At 38.3% G+C, this 27,545-nt stretch overlaps 1 protein-coding gene across 2 annotated transcripts in view; it reads right to left on the reverse strand.

Annotated features, from left to right (window-relative positions):
- Window positions 1–27,545, reverse strand: part of AFG1L (AFG1 like ATPase) — a 232,887-nt gene that overhangs the window by 149,143 nt on the left and 56,199 nt on the right. For both annotated transcript variants that reach the window (XM_060115134.1, XM_060115133.1), the window contains exon 3: window positions 7,974–8,025. In XM_060115134.1, coding sequence (XP_059971117.1) covers window positions 7,974–8,025 — 52 coding nt within the window. The remainder of the gene's footprint in view (window positions 1–7,973; window positions 8,026–27,545) is intronic.

The raw sequence follows: 27,545 nt of genomic DNA on the forward strand, positions 1-27,545 counted from the left end.
TAACCACTATGCCACCAGGGAAGTCCTATAACACTTTTTTTAAAAGCTAAGAATATTGGCTTTCAAAATGAGGCTTACTTGAAGAAATTCAGATACAGTTAACCCTTATAATTAAATTATCTGATTTTCAGCACTCAAACTGTTAATCACTACGATCACATTAGTAATCGAAGAGTCAACAGCCTGAGCATTTCACAAGGCATGCACAGGAAGCCTATTCCCTCACAGAAGGCCCAGAGCTTTGGGGACACTGACAGTGGTCAAGTTTGGTTCACACCCAGCATTCCCCAGCAGGCAGGCCAGGGGATGCTGGTCTTGTCTCTCATCCTCACTGCTTCCTCCACCACCACCTTACCAAAGCGTCCAGGCTCTCCTTGCAGGAGCTGCAATTATTATACTAACTTCAAAGGCAGCTCAGGAAGCAAGATTTGAGTCTTAAATCTGTTGAGTTTTCCTCCATTCCATAAGCTGACTTTGGGCCATGCCATTTGAATTGTCAGAAAGTTTTTTGTATATGAAAATACAATTCACAGGACTTCCCTGGTGTCTAAGACTCCGTGCTCCCAATGCTAGGGGCCCGGGTTTGATCCCCGGTCAGGGAACTAGATCCCACATGCAGGCTGCAATGCAGACCCAGCACAGCCAAATAAATAAATAAAATTTTTAAAAAAATACAATTCACCGGACAGATTTTTAATGAGAAGACCATTTAGATTGAAAAGTAATTTTTTGCAAAAATATTCAGTACAAGTCTCTTGATATAGTGAGTGGCAGCAAATTTTATATCATTACATTTACACAAAGAAGTAAATTAATAAAGTTTCAAATTCTGCTGCATGAAGCATAGTATACTTATAGATCCAGAAAAGAAGTCATGAATTATCTAACAAAAAATGTGAACAATATATATTTGAACATAATCATTGTGCTCTTCTTCAAAAATGTGCTTAAAATGTAACAAAACCATCATATAAAAAGTTTCTGAAAATAAAAGCAAAAAGAAGAAATCATAAAGGAAAAAACTGATAGACTAGAATATGTAAAAATCAAACTTCTGAATATCAAAATCACCATAAATAAAATATTCTTATTTATTTAATCAACATATTTTCATTGAATGCCTACCACGTGTGAGGACCTATTCTAGGTGCTTATTAGGAAATGGCAGTGAACAAAACTAACAAAAATCCCTGTCCTCATGGAACTTGGCAGTTTAACATTATATATCTTTATATCTTTTCCTCATACACTGTTGGTGGGAATGTAAATTGGTGCAGCTGCTATGGAAAACACTATGGAGACTCCCTAAAAAACTAAAAATAGAACTACCATATGAACCAGCAATTCCACTCTTGGGTATATATCTGGAAACAATGAAAACACCAACTTGAAAAGATACATGCGTCCCAATGTTCACAACAGCACTATTTACAATAGCCAAGACATGGAAGCAACCCAAGTGCCCATCAACAGACAACTGGATTAAGAAGATGAACCCTATGTCACTCCAACTTTTAGCTTGGAGGCACCTTCCAGATTGCTGCACAGAGAAGGTGAATCCAGGTTAAACACCCAGGTCTGAGTGAGTTGAGTTAAGAGAGATCAGGATTATGGGAGTCCAAAACGCAGGTGAAATTTGCAAGGCAATGTGCCAGAGAGGAGGAAGCTATATAATGAAAGAGCTCCAGAAACCAACAGGTGGACACTCTTGAGTCTTTGGCTGAATAATAGCTGCTCATGCGTAGGGTGATACTTCATGATGTGAGGCAAGGGAAGCTGTGTTATGAACCCCTAGGAAACTGTGTGATAAACAATTTCCAGAGATACTGATACATACAACAACTTGAATGACTCTCCAAAGAATTACACTGAGTGGAAAAAGAAAAACAAAGCTAATCTTAAAAAGTTACATACTTTTTCATTTATATAACATTTTTGAAATGACAGAATTTTAGAAATGCAGAATAGATTAGTGACTGCCAGGATATAGAAATGGAGGGTGGATATGTATGGTTATAAAATTATGGGCAATACAAGGGATTCTTGTGGTGATACAGTTGTTCAGTATCTTGACTGTGGTGATGGATATATGAACCTACAGAGGTGATAAAGTGTATAGAGCTAAATACACACATAAATGAGTACAGCACAGCTGATGTGAAACTCGTGGATACAGAGTGCTGACTGTATTCCTTGTACTAGGCCATTTTATATAAGGGACCTGAATATCACCAAATTTTGATATCCTTGGGGACCCCTAGAACCAATCCCCTGTGGATACCAAGGGATGACTATACAAGTAAAACTGGAGAAATCTGAACAGGATTGGTGAATTGTATCAATGTCAATATCGTGGTTGTGATATTTTTACTACAGTTTTGCAAAGTGTTGCCTTAGAGGGGAAATGAGCATAAACAGATCTCTCTGAATTACTTCTTATAACTGTATGTGAATCTGTAATTATCTCAATGAAATTGTCAATTAAAAAATACTTCAAATGAATCAAACTGGCATGCAAGTAACTTATTTAACTCCCTGTCAAAATAAAATTCAACATATAAAAATTATATAATCCTCACAATCCTTTGAAAAAATCCTTTGAAAAAAATTTTGACAAAATTCAACACACATACATGATAAAAACTCTCAGCAAACTAGGAAAAGAAGCAGACTTCCTCGACCTCATAAAGGACAAATACCAAAAAACCTACACTGAAAAGATGCTCAATATCACCAATTATTTGAAAAATGCAAAACAAAACTACAATGAGATACCACTTCACATCCATTAGGATAGCTATTATGAAAACAACAAACAAACAGAAAAATAATGTATTGATAAGGGTGTGCAAAAATGGGGACCCTTGTATATTACTGGTGGGAATGTAAAATTGTGCAGCTGCTATGGAAAACAGTATGGCAGTTCCTCAAAAAATTAAACACAGAATGACCATATGATCCAGCAATTCCACTTTTGGATATACACAAAAGAATTGAAAGCTGGGATTCAAACAAATATTTGTTCATCAATGTTTATAGCAGCATTATTCACAGAAGTCAGAAGATGGAAACAACCCAAACATCCATCGACAGATGAAGGGATAAACAAAATTGGTATATACAATATAATGGAATATTATTCAGCCTTAAAAAAGAATGAAAAAAAAAAAGAAAAAAAAGAAAGAAATTCTGACATATGCTACAACATGGATGAATCCTGAAGATACTATGCTAGGTGAAATAAGCCAGAAACAAAAGGATAAATATTATATGATCCCACTTACATGAGGTCCCTAGAGTCGTCAAATTCATAGAGACAGAAGTAGAACAGTGGTTGCCAGGGACTGGGAAGGAGGGGGTTATAGAATGGGTGTTATTGTTTAATAGGTACAGAGTTTCAGTTTGGGAAGATAAAAATGTTCTGGAGATGAATAGTGGTGATGTTTGCATAACAATATCAATGTACTTAATGCCACTGGACTGTACAGTTAAAATGATAAATTTTATTATATATGTTGCCACAATAAAAGAAACTAATACATTAAACACACACACACACACCCTACAGTTAACATCATACTGAACTAGGGAAGACTGAACACTTCTCCCCTAAAATTTGACACAAGGCAAGGACATCCACTCTCATGACTCTATTCAACATTGTACTGCATCCTAGCTAATGCAATGAGGCAAGAAAAAGAACTAGAAGGCATAGGAATTGTAAAGGAAAAAGTTAAATTGTCTTTATTCACAGATACGATTACATTCACAAAAAATCCTGAAGAAACTACCAAATAACCAGGAGTTATAAGAGTTAATAATTGAATTCAGAAAGGTCATCCAAAAAATCCATTGATTCTATACACTAGCAGTGATCAACTGGAAATTTAAATGTTAACATACAATACCATTTGCAGTAAAATACACGGGAATAAATTTATCAAAAAATATGGCAAACCTCTGCACTACAAACTACAAAACACCACTGAGAGAAATTAAAGAAGATACTTTAGGGACTTCCCTGGTGGCGCAGTGGTTAAGAATCTGCCTGCTAACGCAGGGGACACAGGTTCGAGCCCTGGTCCAGGAAGATCCCACATGCCGCGGAGCAACTAAGCCCGTGTGCCACAACTATTGAGCCTGTGCTCTAGAGCCCGTGAGCCACAACTACTGAAGCCCACATGCCTAGAGTCCATGCTCCGCAACAAGAGAAGCCACTGCAATGAGAAGCCCGTGTATTGCAGCAAAGAGTTGCCCCCGCTCGCCGCAACTAGAGGAAGCCCGCGCGCAGCAACAGAGACCTAACGCAGCCAAAAATAAATAAATAAATAAATAAATAAGATATTTTAAAATGAAGAAATATACCATGCTCATAGATTGGAATACTCAATATTTTAAGTTATCAATTCTCTGTAGACATTGCTCTATAGCTTCAACATAATCCCAATCAAAATCCCCGGATTTTTTTTTAAAGAAATGAACAAGCTTATTCTAAAATGAACACGGAAATGCAAAGGCCACAGAATTGCCAAAATAATCTTGAAAAAGACAAAGTTGGAAGACTCACATCACACCACAGACATGCATCAGCAAAATCCGAGTTGTAGGAAATCTTACAGGACAAAGATGTTTATAAGTACATATGTATATATATGTGTGTGGTGTGCACACAACCAAGCATATACTACCTCAGGATGTAAAATATATTACTTACTGTGAGTCATTTTCAAAAATGTTTCAAAGCCATTGCCACAGTTTGTAAGCTTTGGGTGAGCAAAGGCTGTGTCTGGTTTTATTCACCATTACATTTCCAGAAACAACAGACTGCCTGGCACAAGGCAAGTGCTCAACAAGCATTTGTCAAGTGACTGGAAGAATGAGGACAGATGCTGGAAAAAAGTAGGGAAGAAACCAGCACTAAATTTCACCTGCTTCATAACTTTGCTTTGGTCTCTACAGAATCCTAAATAAAACCTTGTAATTTTCTCAGGATAAGATTCTTACTAGGGGAGTCATTTATAAAACCTAAAAATCTTTTAAAGTCTAACTTTTAAGCCTATAGTTGGGAGCCAAAAAATGACTACTCGAGATCCCCCTCTAGTGGTGCCCTCTTCACAGCTGACCCCCTGCAGAAGGAGCTGGAAGTGGTATCCTCCACCACTGCCTCCCACCCGAGAAGAATTTTGCTTTCCAACTCCTAACCTCAAAAACAGTCTACCTTTCCACTGGTGAAATTATCAATGTGAGACAGGTAAGGTTAAACCAGGAGACAGCAAAAAAGGGACTGACATTCTCTTCTAATGTACGGGAGAAATCATTAACCCTGCCATCACCACTCATTCTGCTAGTTTAGAGCTGAAACCTTATAAGAAAGCCAGCTGTAGGGTAAGAATGAAGCCACAAAATACTACTACTGCAACTTTTGACTTCTGCATGAGATATGATAAGCATTTTATTAATGAAAACATTTCAAGATTGAACCATGATGATATCAATGCTCCTGGGGTTCCCGTATTGAGGGTCCATCTGAGTCAACCATCTCAACATACCTATGAAGATAGAGTAGAGTGAAGTGGGCATGACAGAGTCCAAGCCAAGGGCAGGAATAAGGAGAGGGAAAGGGATGCTATGAAACAGACATCTCTTTTCCACCAAGTCTCTTTAAAATTTAATATCTGTTTCCCAAGTCTAAAAAAGAAAAATAATAAAGAATAAGAACTTGTAAAGGCATTCTGAGGCTATTCTCCCAGCCAGCGAGCCACCCCAAAATGAGAATTTGACCCATCTTTTATTACCTATTTTGTAAGTATTCTAAACTAAACTGAGTATGGCCACCAAAATGTTCATCCCACTTCCTATTTCAGAATTCCTTTCTCTTCCCCTCTCTACATTATGAAGATGTTCCTAGCTAAAGATTGCCACACATCCAGCCTATGTGAATATCCCATGTTACACATCTTTTCTAATCCCTTCAAACATTCAGATAAATTACGTTTATTGTACCTCCTTCAATTTGTTAGAATATGGCTGTATTTTCCAAACTAAAAATACAACAACTTTCATAGTTTTTTTTTTTTTAAGTCCTTTTGTAGAAGTGGAAACAGTTGTGCCTTACTAACCATCTACATTTATGGTTAAGTGGTTAAGGTAACAAGAGAAACAAAGATGCTGATTTTAGCAATGACAGAACATGAAAGTGAAGGTATAGGAAGTAAACGTTCTCCAAAGAGGCAAAAAATGAGAGATGACAACAGAATGAGATCTGCTAGCGGTGCCCAAAGGTGCAGACACATAAAACTGCTCAAGTACCTGGTATAAATTAGATTCTAAATAAGAAGCATACATTGGTCTCAAAAATACCAATTAGCCAATGAACTAAGAAAAAGAATAGTTTGAGCTTCTTTCACATTTTTAAAATCTGCAAGTTTGAAGAATCTCTATCATTCGCTTTTTAAATACTAACTAATTCCCTTTTTATTAGATTTGCTAAATCTATAAATGTAAAACAGGCATTTAGAGGCATTAGTAAACAAATCAGAAGAAGAGGGAGGACCCAGAAAAGAACAGTTTGATCTTTTTTTTTTTTTTTTGCGATATGCGGGCCTCTCACTGTTGTGGCCTCTCCTGTTGCGGAGCACAGGCTCTGGACGCGCAGGCTCAGTGGCCATGGCTCACGGGCCCAGCTGCTCCACAGCATGTGGGATCCTCCCGGACCGGGGCACGAACCCGTGTCCCCTGCATCGGCAGGCAGATTCTCAACCACTGCGCCACGAGGGAAGCCCCTGAACAGTTTGATCTTTAAGGCAGTATAACTACTTATTCAACTTCTATTATTTTTCTTACCCTAAAATTCTTATTAAGATAACGAACCTCTGCCACCACTTCCTCACAATGCGAATTTGTTGATCTCATTACATTAAATGTGTATTTTGAGTATGTAAAGAACTGAATGACAAGCCATAAGGTCAGAGGAAGGAGGAGCCACCTTCATGACATCAGTGAAGGTGGGTAACCAGGGAGAGGTTTAAAACTGGAGAAAAAGATTTGATTGAAGGAAATAGAAACCAGAGACAGACAACTTCAGCAAGAATGAAGTCAGGGAAGAAGCAAGACGTTAACTGATTAGGAAAATCCAGAAAGTAAGTGACAGCTCATAAGGTTTCCAAGAAAATGTGAGTCTTTGTGCCCAGTGCATGGAAGTGGGAGACAAAGGAAATGTTACCACTCATATGTTAAGAACGTCTACTCAGGGACTTCCCTGGTGGCGCAGTGGTTAATAATCTGCCTGCCAATGCAGGGGAGACGGGTTCGAGCCCTGGTCCGGGAAGATCCCACATGCCGCAGAGCAACTAAGCCCGTGCACCACAACTACTGGGCCTGCACTCTAGAGCCCGTGAGCCACATCTACTGAGCCCGAGCGCCACAACTACTGAAGCCTATGCGCCTAGAGCCCGTGCTCCTCAACAAGAGAAGCCACCGCAATGAGAAGCCTGTGCACCACAACGAAGAGTAGCCCCTGCTCGCCGCAACTAGAGATTGTCCGCGCACAGCAACAAAGACCCAACGCAGCCAAAATAAGTAAGTAAATAAATTTAATTTTTTAAAAAAGTAAAAACAAACAGCTTATTTTTTTAAAGTTATTAACCTGAGTCAAATAGCACTGAGCAATGAGATTCTGGTTTATCTAATAACCTATCTAGAAATGACTTCCTTCCCTGAGATCAACTCACTTTATACATTAAATAATGTTTGCACCCTAACATGCTAACTAATCCTGCCTTCCACTGCAGTCACCCTATGAGAAATAAAAGTAAAAACGAAGATAACTGCACTCCTCTCCTCTCTCCTATTTTACCTCACCTCATCCTGTTCCTGCTGGTAGTGTACTGAGGGATAGAAATGGAAGTTACCCCTGAGTGAAAGCTGGGAAACTTTTTGTTTGGGCCACTTAAAACTTATTTTAACACACTTACCAACATCTCCATAAACATACAGGCCCCTTGGAGGTTTGCTCCTTGAAAAAAGCTGCAAATTAAGAACAAATTATAAATCTCCAACATGGAAATAATCGAATATCATCATATACATAGTGTTCCTAACCGTGCTATATATACAGGACTGAAATGGGCTACTGCACACAATAAGTACAAAAAACTTTATGTAAAAGGCTATGAAGCCCCACTTAGGTTTTAATATAGGAGGCAAGAATCATAGTAGCTCAGAGCAACGCTCTGAAGTCACACAACTTAAGTTTACATCCACTTCACAATTTACTAACCATGTAATCTTCCCCCTCTTTCCCAAATGGGCTCCCCAAACAATGACAGCCTAGCTCATTCCCAGCAAACAAGAGATCAGAAGACTTTTTCTGAAGAAAATGAATGGTTTCCAGAAATAAAGGCCCAAAGGCATCTAGTGTGGGTTTCTCCCAAAGAAAGAACTGGGTCCCTATCAGATCACCTTACAGTAAAGCATACTAGTCAACAAACCTCTTAAGATGGAGCCTTCAATCAGCTCATTAGTATCTGAAAAGACTCTAAAACGAATTGACAGCCAAGAATCAACAGAAATTTGAAAAAAAAAACCAAAAAAACTCCCATTATGAAAGTTGGAGACCACAGCAAATACACAGGGGGCAAAAAACTCCAAGGAGGGCTTCCCTGATGGCGCAGTGGTTGAGAGTCCGCCTGCCGATGCAGGGGACACGGGTTCGTGCCCCAGTCCGGGAAGATCCCACATGCCACGGAGCGGCTGGGCCCGTGAGCCATGGCCGCTGTGCCTGCGCGTCTGGAGCCTGTGCTCCGCAACGGGAGAGGCCATAACAGTGAGAGGCCCGCGTACCGCAAAAAAAAAAAAAAAAAAAAACTCCAAGGAAACAGAGACTACACAGACAGCAAAAGGAAACTTCAAAATAAAACTGTAAGCAATATAATTAATATGCTGAGGAAAATGAAAGAAGTTATTAAAACTATAAAGCAAGAACAAAATGCAATTTTTAAAAGGAATATTAAGAACAAAAGAGAGTACTTTGAAATTTAACAAGTGGTAGCAGAAACAAAATTCCAGAAAAGGGATTAGAAGATAGGCTTGAGGAAATGTTAAAGAAATACAACAAATAAACAATAACAATGAAAGATGGAAAATATAAGAAAATTACAGGATTAATTCAGGAGGTCCAATATCTGACCAAAAGGAATTCCAGAAAGAGAAAACAGAGAAAAAAGAGAGGAGGAAATTACCTAAGATTTTTCTCAGATCTGAAGGATGAAATTTCAAGATTGGGAGGACAGATTACATAAGTGTCCAACATAATGAGGGAAATAAGACCCAGACCAAGTCACAGTCCTGAAATTTCAGACCCAGGGATATAAAGGAAATCCTACAAACGTCCAAGGTGGCAGTGGGGTGAGCGTTCAGGGGGAAAGATGATGGGGGGCAGGGGGCTGGAGACAGGTCACAAACAACCGATAAGAACTTGAGTAAAGTTTGAGGGACAGTGATTTCCAATCTAATCCATCCAATCTAACCATCAAGTGTGAAAATGGGAAACTGATATTCCATACATACAGGGTCTCAAAAAACCCTCCCCAACAGAAATAGGAACACCTAGGCTCCATGAAACACAGAGGATCCTGGGGAGAATGTCCTGGTAAAACGCAGGGCTGCACTCTAGAACCACAGTGGCACAAGCAGGACAAGAAAGCAATCAAGTCCAGACCAAAACAGGAGGATGGAGGCCTCAAAGGAAGAAACAAAATGGAACTTCTCTTTGCCTGATATTATTATCAACCCAAATTACCTTCCTGAATTTTGCTCCACTTAGAAGAGTAACCGTCAAATTCTATGACAGTTCCTAGACACCTGTGCAAAAACCAAGGTGAGCCAGAGCTGAGAGAGTTCAGAAAGGGTAAAAGCAGAAAGAAGCGAAGGTTATGCCACTTAGCATCAACCAGAGCAATCAATATTTTGACAGAGAACGTGTTCAAAAGCTAGACTTCAGGATCCACTACCTAATGCTTTTGTTTTTTAATCTGTGGATTCACTCCAGCATGCCTCAGAAACCTCTCTCGCTTTCCTGTCCCTCAGCTTTCTCTATAAATCCAGCCTCTGACTCTAGCACGCCCCTTCCAAAAGAATCTTCACCATGGTTTAGGCAAAAGGACCTTCTTTGCTTTGATTCTGCCAGGTGGATGCCTTCCCTGTGTTCCTCTGCACATTAACTCTCCATCTATTCTTAAGTCTCAACTGAAAACAGATGCCACTCCTTCCAAAACCTCTTAATTTGTCTTGCTGTAATATCTTATATGAACCATTCTTGTACATTGGTTATTCTATTTTCAATTTGCCAGAAAAAAAGCATCATGCTCCTCAATAATTTTAGAACAGCTTCAAATTAGAAAACTTACATACAACCTAATAATCTCTAAGTATATTCTATGTATTAGAAATCTTTTGAAAGCAACTTTTTGCATAAGGTAACTGGAAATGTTATAGCAATTCTTCACATCACATTTTGTAGAAACAGTCCAGGATCTAGTCATGATATAATCAACATATGCTGAATCAATGAAGTTCAAGCCAAAAATTTAACAAAGATGGGGGAAAAAGATGGCATGGGAAGAGCTCAATGCTGCTAAAAAAAAAAAAAAAAAATCACTTGGGCCTATCTTCTGTTTTACCCAAACTCAATGTATTTTTGAAAGAGCACTTTGGCAAATATTACAGTACATTATCTATTACATATATAATTTATTTTATATTTTATGGCAATATTTAGAAGATGATAAAGAGATACGGTTATAGAGAATCAAAGGAAAAGATTCTCAAACATCTGAGATCACAAATATCTCGTATGGCATAAATATTGCTTAAGAAGCAGATTTTACTCCAAATAAATTGATAAACACAATGGATAATCCTCTCACAATAAATGTTAGACATCATCTATCTAAACTATGTTATATACACTCCAAGTATTTTCACTTGGAGAGGCAGGTTAGTTTTCTCCCCATAAAATTTCAGTCTTCCAAAAATTATTGAAATTATTTCAAAGGATTTAAAAATCTATATTTTAAGAGGAAAATCAGAGGATTGAATGGAGAACAGTAAGACTATTTAGAAGGCTGTAAAATGGGTTCTAAAGAAGTTTTTTAATTCTTTATTCATAGTGGTCAATTCAGGGAGAGTTAGGTTCACACAGTTTTCTTCAAAATAACTACACAGGCACCCACATAATTTACATGCTCCTAATTTACATTTTCTCACAATTTACCCTATTTTTCAGGTCCATTAAATTTCCTTTCCCAATGTTTTAATTTCCTGTAATGTGTTCCTATGTCTCAGAGCACTCCACCCTGGCATAGTTCCTGGGTGCTGGGGTTCTACATGTGCTCCCATCCTCCACAAGCCTCCTTCATCCTGCTCTCTACCCTAGGGGGCAACCTTGCTGGCTGGCTGGCTGCTAGCTGGGTTCAGTCCCTGGGAGGCACTACTTGCAGGAGATAGGAGGGAGGGGGTGGAGAGAAATCCAGGTCATTCTCTCCCGTTGCTTCCCTGCTTCAGTGCTGTGTCTCTAGCAGAGCTGCATCCCTCCATAATCATTAGGTCCTCATGCCACAGCTACAGCTCTCTGCAGGCTCCTCCTTCACTCCTTCATCCTTTGTTTGCTGCCTTAGGCTTGCCCTGCCCATGACTCTCTAAGTCATCTCTTGATTCAGTCCTTAAAGTGCTGTGAACAGTTTCCTGACAGCACTCTGATATATGCCCAACCTCTAAAATACACACACTTAACACTGACTAGACAAAGACCTGAAGATCTGAACATGAATAAGTTTCTCTAGTGACCAGTTGTAAGATTTGTCATGTTACTTATATCTTAGGGAATTTGTGAAGTAGGATGATGACACCTTCTCTAATGTGTTTTTGATAAGGATCCAGTGATACTGTATTACAGATTGTGCAGATGGTAAGCTTAAGGATGATGTTGGAAGACAGTGGAAAGCTATCACCTACCTCCACTAAGCATAAAAGATATAAGGAAAGAGTATTAGAGTTGAACTCAAAAGATCTGGGTACAAATTCTGGTTCGGCTACTTATTAGCTATGTGACTCTGGGTAAGCCACATCAACTCTAAAACGAGCCATTTCCTTATCTGTTGGGTGCAGGACACGGCACTGGGGAGTTCCCACTCACTGCCCACCTCTGCACACCTAATCACAAGGCCCACTCACTCATGCTGAAGACTGTAAACTTCATGTACTGATACCTGCTTCTATCCAAACCTATGGACCACGAAGAAGAAACATCGCACCCTTTGACACACCCTTCTCAAAGATCTGAACAACATTAATGTACACTTAAGCTATTTTATATCTATACAAACTCTACCAAACAAATTAAGAATACATTCAAGAACATGGAGCACATTTTCAAATACTGTGCGTATTCCAAGCCATAAAGGAAACCTCAATAAACTCCAAAGAATCACTGTACTCCAACCAAAATGGAATAAAATTAGAAATAAATGATGGAAGGATAGCTAAAAATAGAAAAATCTCATACTAAGATATTGACTTTCCCTCACATTCCCTCACATCCACCCAGACTTCTGGGATTGCAATTTCATATAGGAAGTGGAAGGAGGTCCAACCCAATGCCTTCTCTTTATAAAGATGTAGACGTTTGCTGAAAGTGATAGGGGAAGTGTAGTTCAGCTTGAAGGGAGCTAAGAAGGCTCTAGAGAATCGTTACAGAGAAGAGTGAACTAACCAGCGAAACAGATTTGTTGACAAAATGGAGGGACACGCCTCAGGGCTTTCAGATTGTTCTCAACAATCTTCTATACCTGTGCAGTAGCCATGTCCTTTAGGTGAGAATGATCCCACTCCCAGCTCTATCCTCCACAACCAGATGAGGGGTTCAAGGGTGAGCTTATGACTAAGTTCAGTCAAGCAGAGTTCTGTTGTTCAACTCTAGGTGAAAGAGAAGCTCTAGTCTTCTGGGCAGTATGCTGTGTAGACGTGATGCTAGTTTGCTACTTTGAGATAAGCCAAGCTGAACACAAAGCCAAAATAATCAAGAGGACAAGATCAAGAAGATCTCCAAGTAAGTAATGGAGTCAGGGGCCTAATACACTGCACCTGAAGCATACTTATCCCTGGACTTCTACATAAGCCAATGATTACTTGTATTATTTAACCTAGTTTTAGTTGGGTTTTCTGTTATTCGCAACTGAAAGCATTCTAACTGATGTCATAATATATTTTACTAGGCCATATTAATGGTTTGATATAAGTATTTATAAAAGTATCTGAAAGTATCTATTCTTAAGAGAGAGCTATAGTAATCAAAACAGTATGGTACTGGTATTAAAACAGACACACAGATCAATGGAACAGAACAGAGAGCCCAGAAATAAATCCACACATATATGATTAATTAATTTATATCAAAGGAGCCAAGGGTATACAAAGGAGCCAAGGGTATATAAAGGAGCCAAGATTCAAGGATAGTTTCTTCAATAAACAGTGTTGGGAAAACTGGACAGCCACATGAAAAAAAAAAAAGAAACTGGACCACTACTTATATCATACACAAAAACCAACTCAAAATGGATTATAGACTTGAACATAAGACCTGAAACCATAAAACTCCTAAAAGAAAACACAGGTGGTGAGCTGCTTGACACTGGTCTTAGCAATGACTTTTTGGATTTGATATCAAAAGCAAAGGCAACAAGAGCAAAAATAAACAAATGGGACTTTATCAAACTAAAAAGCAAAACAATCAACAAAATGAAAAGGCAACCTACCAAATGAGAAAAAATATTTTCAAATCATATGTGATAAAGGGTTAGTATCTAAAATACACAAAGAACTCATACAACTCAACAGCAAGAAAACAATCCAAGATGGTCAGAAAATCTGAACAGACATTCTTTCCAAAGAAGTCATACACATGGCTAAAAGGCACGTGAAAAGATGCTCAACATCAGTAATCATCAGAAAATTAAATCAAAACCACGAGATATCATCTCACATCTGTTAGAATGGCTACTACCAAAAAAACAAGAAATAAGTGTTGGTGAGGATGTGGAGAAAGGGAACCCTCATGCACTGTTGGTAGGAATGTAAATTGGTGCAGCCACTATGGAAAACAGTATGGAGGTTCCTCAAAAAGTTAAAAACAGAACTACCATATGATCTAGCAATTCCACTTCTGGAAATTTATCCAAATGAAAACACTAACTCAAAAAGATATCTGCAACTCCTTTTTCATTGCAGCATCATTTACAATAGCCAAAACATGGAAACAACTTAAGTGTTATACACACACACAATGTAAATTATTCAACCATTAAAAAAGAAAGAAATCCACATTTGTGACAAATTGATGGATACTGAGGACATTATGCTATGAGAAATAAATCAGACAGAGAAAGGCAACGTATGAACTCACTTATATGTGGAATCTAAAAAAAAAAAAAACTAAACTCATAAGTATCTAGTCAAGAGAGTATGTCAAGTTTAGGGGACTTACTATAATAAGTATTACAATACTATATACTAAATCAAAAGGGAGGATAATAAGAAAAGCAGCTGTCAGAAAAATGTCATTAAATTTTTTTAAATGATATGAATAAATTGCCAATTGTCCAATAAGGAAATGTGCTGATGTCACAAGTGTTTGGGGTCCTAGTTGTTATGCATTTAGTGATGCACTCCAAACCACTAAATTTAATAAAAATTTATTATTTGAATTTTATATACATAAAAGCCCACTTCCACACAGAGAATCTTTTGAACGTGAGGATTATATTTTTTAAAGTAAATATGTGATAATTATTCTATCAAAATTTTATTAGACAAAGTCAAATGTAAAGTATGATTACTGGATTCAAACACACACACAGTTAAAAGAACATTTGGGGGACAACTGAAGAAATCTGAATATGGGCTTCATATTTAGGATTGCCAGATAAAATACAGGATGCCAGTTAAATTTGAATTTCACACTGATATCAAATAATTTTTTAGTACATGTATGTCCTAAATATTGCATGGTACATATATATACTAAAAAACTATTCATTATTTATCTGAAATTCAGGTTTATCTGGACATCCTGTATTTTTGTTTGCTAAATCGGGTGGCCCTATTTTAGATATCATTATATCAATGTTAAGTTTCTTGGGTGTGATAATGGTAATATAGTTATTCAGGAAAAGGTCCTTGTTAGGAGATACATAATTATGTTTTTAGAGGTCAAGTGTTATGATATTACAACTTACTTTCAGATGATTAAAGAAAAAATTTTGAGAGAGAGAGAAAAAAATGTGGCAAAATGTTAACCATTAGTGGTTTTAAGTGTACTGTTGAAATTTTTCAAAATAAAAAGTTGAGAAAAACAAAACAAAATTTGGTAAGGTGATTAATTACTGTATTACTTTTACTTTTGAACTAAGTCTAAAATTATTCTAAAAATATCTACATATTTGCATTTAGACAATTGCTTTCAAAACTATTCCTTTAACTTCTGCAAAGTAAACATTTGCCATCCATCATTCCAAATATTTTGATTTAATCATTCTAACTTTATCCTTTGTTCCTTATGATATTAAAATTCTAGCATTAAAAATAATCCAAGGTGGGCTTCCCTGGTGGCGCAGTGGTTGAGAGTCCGCCTGCCGATGCAGGGGACACGGGTTCGTGCCCCGGTCTGGGAAGATCCCACATGCTGTGGAGTGGCTAGGCCCGTGAGTCATGGCCACTGAGCCTGCACATCCGGAGCCTGTGCTCCGCAATGGGAGAGGCCACAACAGTGAGAGGCCCGCGTACAGCAAAAAAAAAAAAAAAAAAAAAAAATCCAAGGTGATTCTCATCAAAGTTAAATTAAAACAGCATGTCCTCCACCTTTCTGGGTTACTGTCTACCTGCTGGTCAAGTATAATTTCCATTAGGACAATTAGATAATAAGGGTGATGCTTTAAAATAAAGAGTTGGTTTCAATTTGTTTAAAATGCAGGAATACTCCTTTTCCTGTTTCTCCCTACTCCCCTCACCATTCCATTACTAACTCCTAAAATGACAGACAGTGATTCCAGCTGGAATACTGAGCATAATTACATCTTTTAAAAACAAGCATTATATCATTCTCAACATAGACCACTGTTTAATAAAAGTAGATCACTTCAGGTTTCTAAGAAGATCATTAAAACTAAAGAACTGAACTATATGTTAGCACCCACAAATTCTCTTTAAATGAAAATCTTTTTTTAAATACTATCAGCTGATTTGCAAAAGAACCCTTGTAACCTAAAGTACACCAATTTGTTCAGTTTACTAGTATAATTAAGCCTTTTAAGTACCTAAATAACTAACAAGTGTGGGGGGAAGAGTTTAAACCTCTACAACTAGCATAAGAAATGGCTCAATTTCTGATTATAACAGAATTTGAAGACGCAAATGACTTTTTAATGTTGCATGCATTCAAGCAACAAGCATTTCTAAGTGCCTATGCGTGTCAGTGGGAGACAAATGACAGGAGGCAATTTCTTCGGCAATTCCTTCCAGTTCACTCATTCCTAACTGATATTTGAATTCTGGACTAGCTTAGGTGAAGATAAGCTAGGTGTAAACTACTCTAGTCCACCACTTGTTCAGAGGGATGTCCAGAACTTAAGCATAATTCTCAAACCTACCTGGAGTTTATCAAAAGAAGGATGTGGAAAATATTCCTCAGTCTGAACCTAGTTGAGGTTCTGAATTTGAGGGATTAAAGTGGCCTTTCAGGCTTCTCCTGGATTTTCAGAGAACTGACACTATGGAGGAAATGAGAACACAAACATGTCCAAAGAGAAGCAAGTGAATATAAAAACTCACAGAGGGCTTCCCTGGTGGTGCAGTGGTTAAGAATCCACCTGCCAATGCAGGAGACACGGGTTTGAGCCCTGGTCTGGGAAGATCCCACATGCCGTGGAGCAACTAAGCCCCTGCACCACAACTACTGAGCCTGTGCTCTAGAGCCCGCAAGCCACAACTACTGAGCCCATGTGCCACAACTACTGAAGCCTGTGTGCCTAAAGCCCATGCTCCAGAACAAGAGAAGCCACGACAATGAGAAGCCCACGCACTGCAACGAAGAGTAGCCCCTGCTCACCGCAACTAGAGAAAGCCCGTGCACAGCAACGAAGACCCAACGCAACCAATAAATAAATTAATTATTTTTTTAAAAAAAACAAAAAAACTCACAGAGACACCTATGCTCTCACACAGACATATGGATAGGCTCACGGCCACCAGGACAACTGCCTTCAGAGTCAGCAGAGAATTATTTTGTGAATCTTCAGTGATTGCTTTGTTATTCATTCAAATCTTCATGTTTTTTTCATTTATTCCAGAAACATGGATTGAGCATTGATCACCTACTTTGTATCAGGCAGTGAGCTAAGTTCTGCAGACCTACAAGATCCAGAAAACAATGACATGGTATTTACTAAAGGAGCATGTGGTCACCAGGTGGGCCATGTGAGATGGGCTACAGTAAAAGGATGGGGGGACAGGCAGCCTTAACAAAGACCCAAAGGCAAGAGAAGGCCCCAGTCTTGTCTAACAATCTTCAAGTAGCTTGTCACAGCTGCTGCTTTTATTGCCAGCAGAGAACAAAGATGGATGAGGCTGGCAAGAGGCAGGGACCAGGCAGGCTCTCAAGGACCCTGTAGAACATGCTAATGAGTTTGTACTTTCTCTGGAGGGCACTGAGAAGCCTTAAGCAGGAGAATGGTCCAATCAAATTATCCGTTAGAAATATCATTATTGATACAGTGTGGAGAATGCATTGAATGGGAGGAAACTGGAGGAAAAGACAACACTACCTATTACCTGCTCTGCTGACAAGCCACCCTTGCCAGGTGGAAGTGTGGTTCAGGGAGAAATACTTGTGGGGGCTTTTTGTGGTTCATCAGGGCAAAGGTAACTGAAGGCAGCTCTGTGGTGGTCTTCACTGCCATGAAGGGACTATGGATTACCTTGGAGCTATGCTTCACGCTTCTCCTGGAGAAGCTGTACATGGCTGTGGCAGTGTGGCCTGAAATGTGTGTTCAGTGTTCAGGTCCTAATATCTGCACATCTCCATTGGAGATGATGGCATGGATTGGAATTGCTCAGTTTTTCTTTATAGTTCTCTTGTTTCCAAATAGAGGTTTTCACTCAGTTAAAAACCAGTTATAGGGACTTCCCTCGTGGTCCAGTGGGTAAGATTCCGTGTTCCCAATGCAGGGGGCCTGGGTTCGATCCCTAGTCCGGGAACTAGATCCCACATGTGTGCTGCAACTAAGAGTTCACATGCCACAACCAAAAAGTCTGCATGCCGCAACTGAAGATCCCACATGCTGCTACTAAGACCTGGTGCAGCCAAAATAAATAAATAAATATTTTTTTAAAAAAAGAAACTGTATAAAGCAAAATCAGAATTACTATTCAATTTAAAAAAACTAATTGAAGGCAAATATGTAACTCCTGAAAAGTTTAATATTGCTAAAAGACAATATAGCTTCTTAGAGTTATCCTTAAGAGATGCCAACTTCATAGAGAATCTTTAGGAACAGCAAATGTGGAGGCAACTGGTGAAGAACTCCGAGCTTCAGGCTTAAATAGATTTATGGGAAAACAACTGAAAAAAAAATCTAAACAATTTAGAACTAGATTAATTGACTGGTAACTTTATAAGGAGAATGAAATCACTAGAACAGAAATCAAAATCTACCACATCCTATGGCTTTTCCAAATAAAGCAATGCCCTTCACCAAAGGGTCAGCCTGTATCTGAAAAGAGGTCTTTCCACTGCCCTTTACTCAGATTCTCACCCTTACGAGCATGCTTTCCTCCCTACTTCTTCCTCCATGTCCTTGTTGCCCGTGGATCCAAGAGAACAAGCCTTAAAATAGAGACCTGTTTTCCTTCTTCACAAATATTTTCTGCCAAGGGATTTTTCTAGTCTCCTGTCTATCCATCCTGATTTTCCTCTCCTATGTGCTGGATTTCCCCCCACCATTCCCACATCCTGAAAAGAATAAAGAATTATCTTTAGGGTTGATTCAGTCTTCACACAAGCCTACTATTGAACATTCTGAATCTGAGAAGAAACTTGAGACCTTATTTTTTTTTGTCTCTCTTCAAATGTAATTTTGATTTCTCAATTTTAGTTTCAAAAACTGCTGTTATTTAAGTGATATACTTTTGCACAAATGGAAGCTTTATAGAATAATAATTCTCAGAAATGTTTTATAAAGTTTATTTAAATATTAATCTTGAGTGCATTATTTGCATTTTATTATTCTCTTTAAATAGTAAATATTGAATTCAATTTGATTAACAGTCCATTATTATAGGAATAATACTGAATTTATGTAATACTGAAACTGTTACATGACCAGTTCAGAAACTGGACACATTTGAAATAGCAAAGCCATTCTATACACCAGAGCAGCAACCTATTTTAAGACAAATGTGAAAGTAACTTGAATATATTTTTAATTGATATACTTTTTTAACATGTGAAAAAGGAATTTTAAACAGTGATATTGATGCTTCTTAGAGGCAAAGAGTAATACATATAAACTTAAATATATAATCTGTTGCATATACATACATTTTTAAATTTATTTATTTTGTTTGTTTTTGAGTTGGGTCTTCGTTACTGCGCGTGGGCTTTCTCTAGTTGCTGCAAGCAGGGGCTACTCTTCATTGCAGCGCGCGGGCTTCTCATTGCAGTGGCTCCTCTTGTTGCGGAGCACAGGCTCTAGGTGCATGGGCTTCAGTAGTTGTGGCATGTGTGCTCAGTAGTTGTGGCTCGCAGGCTCTAGAGCACAGGCTCAGTAGCTGTGGCGCACGGGCATAGTTGCTCCGTGGTGTGTGGGATCTTCCCGGCCCAGGGCTTGAACCCGTGTCCCCTGCATTGGCAGGCAGATTCTTAACCACTGCACCACCAGGGAAGCCCAGCATATATTTTTTATGGGATTTATGTTGTTAATTTTGATGTATATCCTTAGAACCTTGTCCTTCAAGAGTAAATGAATAGTAATTTGATTCATAAAATTTCTTTATGAGAAACAGAATTAGAAGTCTCAAGTGAAGCAATAATATGGAATAAAATAAATTTAAATCCTTTTATTTAGAGTGGGTTTTCAAAAACTGTCCCCATATGCATTTTATACCCATATGAATTTTTGTATTTAATTCACTGAGTTATAAACAGCTGTTTATGACCATTTCTTCCACTGAATAAGGTATCACTGAAATTACAAAACACTAACCTTAATTACACCTGTATCCTTGGCTCCATGGAGCCTAGTACATAGTGAGGACCAACTCTTCTTGCTCTTGTTGAACTGAATTTATATATGATAATTCCGGGCGTTCTGATAAACAGATACATTTTCTAGCTAAGCATGATCAATTTTTCTGTAAAATGAAAAATCATTTGCTTTTCCCAGCTACGCAACAGAACTTCTTTACCCAGTGCTCACCCTGAAGATTTATTAATCTCCTAAAGGACAAGAAGACACTTGGCTAATTATTTCCCCGGTATGTAAAATGGACACATTACCTGGAAAAGACAAACTCTGCTGAACATGGAGTAAGATTAAGTCCAATGTACATAGAACTCAGAAACATGTGGCATTCATGAAAAAGATTTAAGGCCAAGAAAACTCAGCTCATGAGATTTCAGAAAGAGGAAAGAAGTTTCATCGCTAAAAACCTCTTACTAAGATATTCCCTATGTCTTGCTGAGTACTTTTTGAGCTAATAATACCCCTTCCTCACTCAGTCTATTTGTAAGAAGCAAATGCTGAACTAGTAGAGTCTAGAATTATATTATCAGGAAAAGTTATAATTTCCCCAAAATTATTTTCTTAAATCAACTAACCTGTTGAAATATCTCACAGTTACACTTAAAAATACTTTTATTATGGAATATTATAAACATGCTAAATTGGAGAAAATATTGAATACCTGGTTACCTGCCACTCAGCTTTATCAAATCTTTATATTTTGAAATATTTATTCCAAAATTTAATAACACATTAGATAGAGTTGAAGCCCCCGCTTTGTTCCCTTCTTGCTCAGAGTTAACAATCCTGATTTTGAAGTTTATCATCTCAACATTCCATTTTAAAAATATGTTCTGATTTACTTATCTATTTTTGTGGCATCTGCTAGTTATCACCCCAAAACAGACTCTTCTTTGTCCATTTTTCTACTAAGTTGTTTGATTTTTTTTCTATTTTTGGTAGGAGTTCTTTATATATTCCAGATATATATAGTCAATTATTATAGTCAATCTATTAGTCAATTATTTTTGATGCAAATATTTTCTCCCAGTCTGTGGTCTGCCTTTTCACCTTTCTATGGTGCTTACTGTTGACTAGAAGTTTTAAATTTTAGTAGAGTCAAGTGTTTCCAACTTTACCTTTATAATTTAAACTTTCATATCTTGTATAAGAGTCTTCCTTTCCCCAGGTTCACAAAGATAATCCTCTATATTTTCTTCAAGAAGTTTTAAAATTTCACGTTAAACGTAGAACACTGACTCTATGGAATTTATGTTTATGTTCAGAGAGGTAGGTACCTAATTTTATTTTACTTTTCACAAAGATCATCAATTGTCTCATCCCTGTTTACTGACTAGACCATCTTTTTCCCACTGATTTTCAGTGTCAACTCAATGGTACATCAAGTCTCCATGTATGTTCTAGACTTTCTGTTTTGTTCCATTTGTCTGTTTGTCTATATAATAAATCAGTGAATAGTTCTGTTGACTAGAGGCAGGTATACATAAAGGGAAGTAATGGAAAATCAGATTGGAAAGCTAGACTAAGTACAGTTCCAAGAGAGCCCTGAATAGTATTAATGGTCTCCCATCAGCCCTCAGATCTAGTTAGGAAGCAGTCATCCATCTACAGCAGGGGTCGGCAAATTATGGCCTATAGGCTAAATCCAGTCCGATATCTGTTTTTCTAAATAAATATTTATCAGAATACATTTATTTTTTAATTATCCATGGCTACTCTGACTACAATGGCAGAACTGAATAGCTGTGACAGAGATCATATGCCCCCCTAACCCTAAAAGATTTCCTACATGGTTCTTTACAGAAAATATTTGCCAACCCCTGATCTAGAAACCTGACCAAAATCTCAGCATAGATTCCGTGGCTCTAATGCCTAGTTATGGCCTACATAATTCTGCTGCCATAACCAAAGTAGTCAGTTTTGGCAGACAATGACAGATAAAATTCCTATCTCAGACATTATAAAATAGGGCTATACCCCTTTTCTTTAAATTTATTTTAAGGAATTTATAAAAGTCATTCTCATCTGGCAAGTGGCGGGGGGAGAACTGGATGAAGGTGGTCAAAAAGTACAAACTTCTAGTTATAAGATAAATAACAGGGATGTAATGTACAACATGATTAATATAATTAACACTCATGCATGTTATATGTGAAAGTTGTTAGGAGAGTGAATCCTAAGAGTTCTCATCACAAGAAAAAAGTATTTTTTTCTTTCTCTTTTATTTTGTATCTACAGGAGATGATGGATATTCACTGGACTTATGTGGTAATCATTTCATGATGCATGTAAGTCAGATCAGTATGCTCTATACCTTAATTATACAGTGCTATATATCAAATATATCTCAATAAAACTGGAAGAAAAAACTCAAAAAAAAAGACATTCTCATGTACATTGATGGCATAATTTTACCTTCAGAACCATGACAAAACTTAAAATGTAATTGGATACGTTTGTTAATTATTCTGGAGACTGAAGCAGGACCATTACACTCTCTCAAATTTCAGACTTTAAATGAGCCGTTGGCATGTGTTAGTTCTCAAAAAACAATGCAGTTTGACTCACTTCCTTACAAATAATGCCGTCATTGGGTTAGGATGTAACCTTTTGTTTCGGCTTTCATAAAAATTTGATACAAGAAAATATTCAGCTAAAAATATTTCTGGTCTTTAATAAAGCTGTAGCTATAGATGTCTATTTCATACTCAATGTTGCTTATGATGTTCTGAAGGATAAATTACCAGGAAACAGGGAGGCTTTACCTAAATCACATTGCTCAACCTACTTCACCTATAGGAAATGCCAATTCTAAGAAGAGGAACGGAGAGTATAAGTGCTCACTTCCTTAGCTGGGGGAGAGAAGGGAGGAACTGAGGAAAAAGCAGCAAACTGCCTAGTCTTGGATAAATAACTGAAGGGACCCAGATAATAGGCCTCCTGCATCTCCTGAGAGAAAATTCCACAGCCCAGCATTCCAGGTATCCTATTCAGGGCCTCCAGATGCTAGAAGCCAGATCACAGAAAGCACCAAGACCTTAGATTAGCTGGATTCAAGGCAGCACAGGTCGTCTCTACCTGCTATATGCATTGTTCTTGGCAGACTGAGGAGAGGTATCCAAATAAAAGACCATAGGTTGTAAAAGGAAGTTTGAAATAATAATTTCTCATCAGGGAAAAGCAAAATTATTTTGTGAAGATCAGGAGAAAAGGAAAAGGAATTTTGTTCCCGACTCCTCTTCCCAATTCCCAGGTCTCTCTGGCTATGGTTTCTCCTCCCCAGAGATGAAAAAACCTGGCTGCCTGTATACACCTGATTAATGGAAACAGAGATTTTCAGAGTAGCTCCACACTCTTTAATTCTCTCCCTCCATGACTCTAGAAATGCTTGATTTGGCTGTGTAAAACTAATTCTAGTTATACTGATTTACATGAACTACTTACTTACCATTTATGCCTAATTACCTCACAGCACAATAACAATTATGCATATATTAAATGTGTCAGATTAACCTGGCTGTAAGTTTTATTTGATAACAAAAGTAAAGTGTTCATAAATGCTTATTCTTCATAGTTTGTTGCTCATATAGCATAGTCATCGGCTCATAACTTTTTCAAATTTTTACTAGAGAAAACATTTTTATGTAGGTAGGTGAAAGCAGCCTAATAGTCTGCCACCAATTTTTTCTCACTGACTAATAATTCTGGCATTTTGTGAAGAAGATGCATTTTATTCTAACATTATGGCTTACCCTTACAGAAAGTTTCTTAGGAGTACAATTTTTTTTAACAAGTCCACCAAAATGAATATTTAAACATCTGCATCAAAAACAAAATCAAATGCCCATATATGCTAACTGAAATAAGTCAGACAAAGACAATACTGTATGTTCTCACTTACACGCAGAATTTTTTTTTTTTTTTTTTTTTTTTTTTTTTTTTTTTGGCGGTATGCGGGCCTCTCACTGTTGTGGCCTCCCCCGTTGCGGAGCACAGGCTCCGGACGCGCAGGCTCCGGACGCGCAGGCTCAGCGGCCATGGCTCACGGGCCCAGCCGCTCCGCGGCATATGGGATCCTCCCAGACCGGGGCACGAACCCGTATCCCCCGCATCGGCAGGCGGACTCTCAACCACTTGCGCCACCAGGGAGGCCCCACGCAGAATTTTAAAAAAGCGTAATTCATAGGATGGTGGTTACCATGGGCTGTGGGTAGGGGAAATGGTGAAATACTGGTCAAAGGGTACAAACTCTGAGCTATAATACGAATAAGTTCTGGGAATCATGGTGACTATAATTAACAATACAGTATTATATACTTGAAAGTCATTAAAAGAGTAGATCTTAAATGTTTTTACCACAAAGAGAAACAGTAATTATGTGAAGGGATATAGGTGTTAACTAACTTTATTATGATAATCATTTTGCAATGTATACAGGTATCAAATCATCACATTGCACACCTTAAACTTACATAAGTTATCTGTCAATAATATCTCAATAAAGCTGGGGGAAAAATCAAATGTCCATGAAATTATAAACCCTATTTACCAAAATCAAGAACTCTACATACTAACAAAGTTCTACTGCTGGAAAACCTAACAGTCCAAAGCTTCCTTCTCTGATAATCAGCATATCAGTCTTTTTTTTTGTGTGTGGTACGCGGGCCTCTCAACTGTTGTGGCCTCTCCCATTGCGCAGCACAGGCTCCAGATGCGCAGGCTCAGCGGCCATGGCTCACGGGCCCAGCCACTCCACGGCATGTGGGATCCTCCTGGGCCGGGGCACGAACCCGTGTCCCCTGAATCGGCAGGCGGACTCTCAACCACTGCGCCACCAGGGAAGCCCATCATATCAGTCTTTATTTTTAGAAGAAGTAGGTCTGTGGCACCTTTAGAATCTTCAAAACTAAAGCTTTCATATATGTTTTATTCAAATTACATTTGATATTTGGACCTTTTTCAATGTTTGAAAAACATTGAAAAACAATGATTTGGTGGGCTTAAGAAACTACAGGACAAATACTATCATAAAGAGATGTCAATCCATTTACTAAACATTCATTCACATATGCATTGGGATTTAACAAATATAAGCTTTCATTAGACACGTTTGAAACTACCTGACTTGTCAAATTTCCTCCTTACATAAGAATTACCCAATAAAACCAGGGCCGCTAGATAGAAAGTACTGCATTTACTTACTGCTAAATAGCTATCTATTTACTAGGCAAATCCAGCATAGCCAATTTATAAATCAAAGGTGGAAGTATGGGAAAATACCCTTAAGAAGAGCCAAATAATAATTTTAAAGAAAAAAACCAGGTTGTTGAATTGGCAACCAGATAAGTTAATTTAAGGAATATTTTATTAAGGAATGGAAGTTCACCAACCCCTGTAAGATGAGCCCTAGGGATGATACAGAGTGGGCAGGAGGAAAAGGACTGTATTTCCAAAAGGGAGAGGGCTAGAAAGGGAATAAGATACAACAGTCATGAGAGAAATTTAACTTTCAGATAACAAAAAAAAATCTGGTAAGTAAAACATCTTGTTTCCTGGCTATGACACGTAACAAAGTTGTTATTTTATTTGGAAGACCTCCGGTATTGCAAACTATAATTAGGTATGCAGTACCTAAGCAATCTGTATTTTCCAAACTTTTTGCTTCTTGACTCACCCATCAACTTTTGGAAACACAGGAAAAAGAGAAAAGGTTGGCCATCAAAAGGGATAATTCATCATTATTTCCCATAACCATTGTTCTGGATTAGCTAACACACTCTGGCTCCCACACTCACAGTCTACTTCTGAGGGAAACCGCCCTGCTCACGGGAGCCCTGGATGGCACCTTATACAGAGATCCAATCTTTGTGTGGACTAGCAGCCTCTGGAAAACTGGTGTGAAAGCTCTGCCCAAACAGGGATGAAGTGTTTGGGTGGACTGTCAGATTTTTACTCAGGAATTTAAACCACGGACACAGGAAAAGAACTGAGAAGCTGGTAGAATGAACAGAAGCGGGTAAGGGCATGGGGAAAAGGAACAAAGAGTAAGCAGGTTATGTGAATGGCAGGGTTCTGGAGAATCAATGGGTACCTCCTACTACAAGTCATCAAAGCTTTCAGAGCCGCTGATACTGCTGAAAGCTGGCACAGGCTCTGTGAGGCCTGGCTGAGCGATGGAGATGCTCTTCATTGCTATTTTCTTATGTAATCTTATTCTACATCTCCATTTCTCTCTCAAACCTAAATAATTCTCTATTCCTTTAAACCAAAAGACGTTAACACAATGGCAGCCTTTTCCTTATATAAAAATAAAACTGTTTCATTACATTCTGAAGTGCTTTTTAAAACGTAAAATTACTTTCAGTAGAGTTTTTAAATAAAGTTCTACTAACATATTGTTATACAATACCTTTCTTATAAAGATCTTATAATAAAAGAATATTTGTGTAGCGGGGTGGGGGGAGGAGGTTTGGTCAGTCAGTTAAAGGAAAAGTAGTTTCTTAGGTTGAACAATATTCTAACTCTTATAACTATTAATACCCCTCACGATTTGAGGATGACACCACTGATGACAATGGCTTCTACAGCAGGATAAGGAATGGGAGTTTTCCTGGTGCCTCAGAATTTCAGCAAAAACTCAAAGCTGACAGGTCCCCCTACACACTAAAGAGAGGCACTAATTGTATCCATGCAGGAATTACTTAAAAAGAGGAAAAAAAAAAAAAGTCAAAAAACAGCCCTAGGGCTTCCCAGGTGGCGCAGTGGTTGAGAGTCCGCTGCCGATGCAGGGGACACGGGTTCGTGCCCCGGTCTGGGAGGATCCCATATGCCGTGGAGCGGCTGGGCCCGTGAGCCATGGCCGCTGAGCCTGCGCGTCCGGAGCCTGTGCTCCGCAATGGGAGAGGCCACAACAGTGAGAGGCCTATGTACCACAAAAAACAAACAAACAAACAAACAAACAAAAAACAGCCCTAAAACCAAAGTAATCAAGGCAGAAAGTTGTTAGCTGGGTAAAGAATTCTGTGGCATTTCCCCCAGATGAACCTCATGCCAAGTGCAGGGGGTCCCCAAGAGAAACATCCAAGGAGATTAGCATTAAGGAAAAAATGGACTGGATACTCATTTAGGTGAGAAAATCTACAGACAGCTACCAAAGCAGGGTGTGAAAGAATTCATGGAAGAACTTGACACGTG

This window comes from Mesoplodon densirostris, chromosome 12 (assembly GCF_025265405.1).
Source record: "Mesoplodon densirostris isolate mMesDen1 chromosome 12, mMesDen1 primary haplotype, whole genome shotgun sequence".
Taxonomy (NCBI): Eukaryota; Metazoa; Chordata; class Mammalia; order Artiodactyla; family Ziphiidae; genus Mesoplodon; species Mesoplodon densirostris.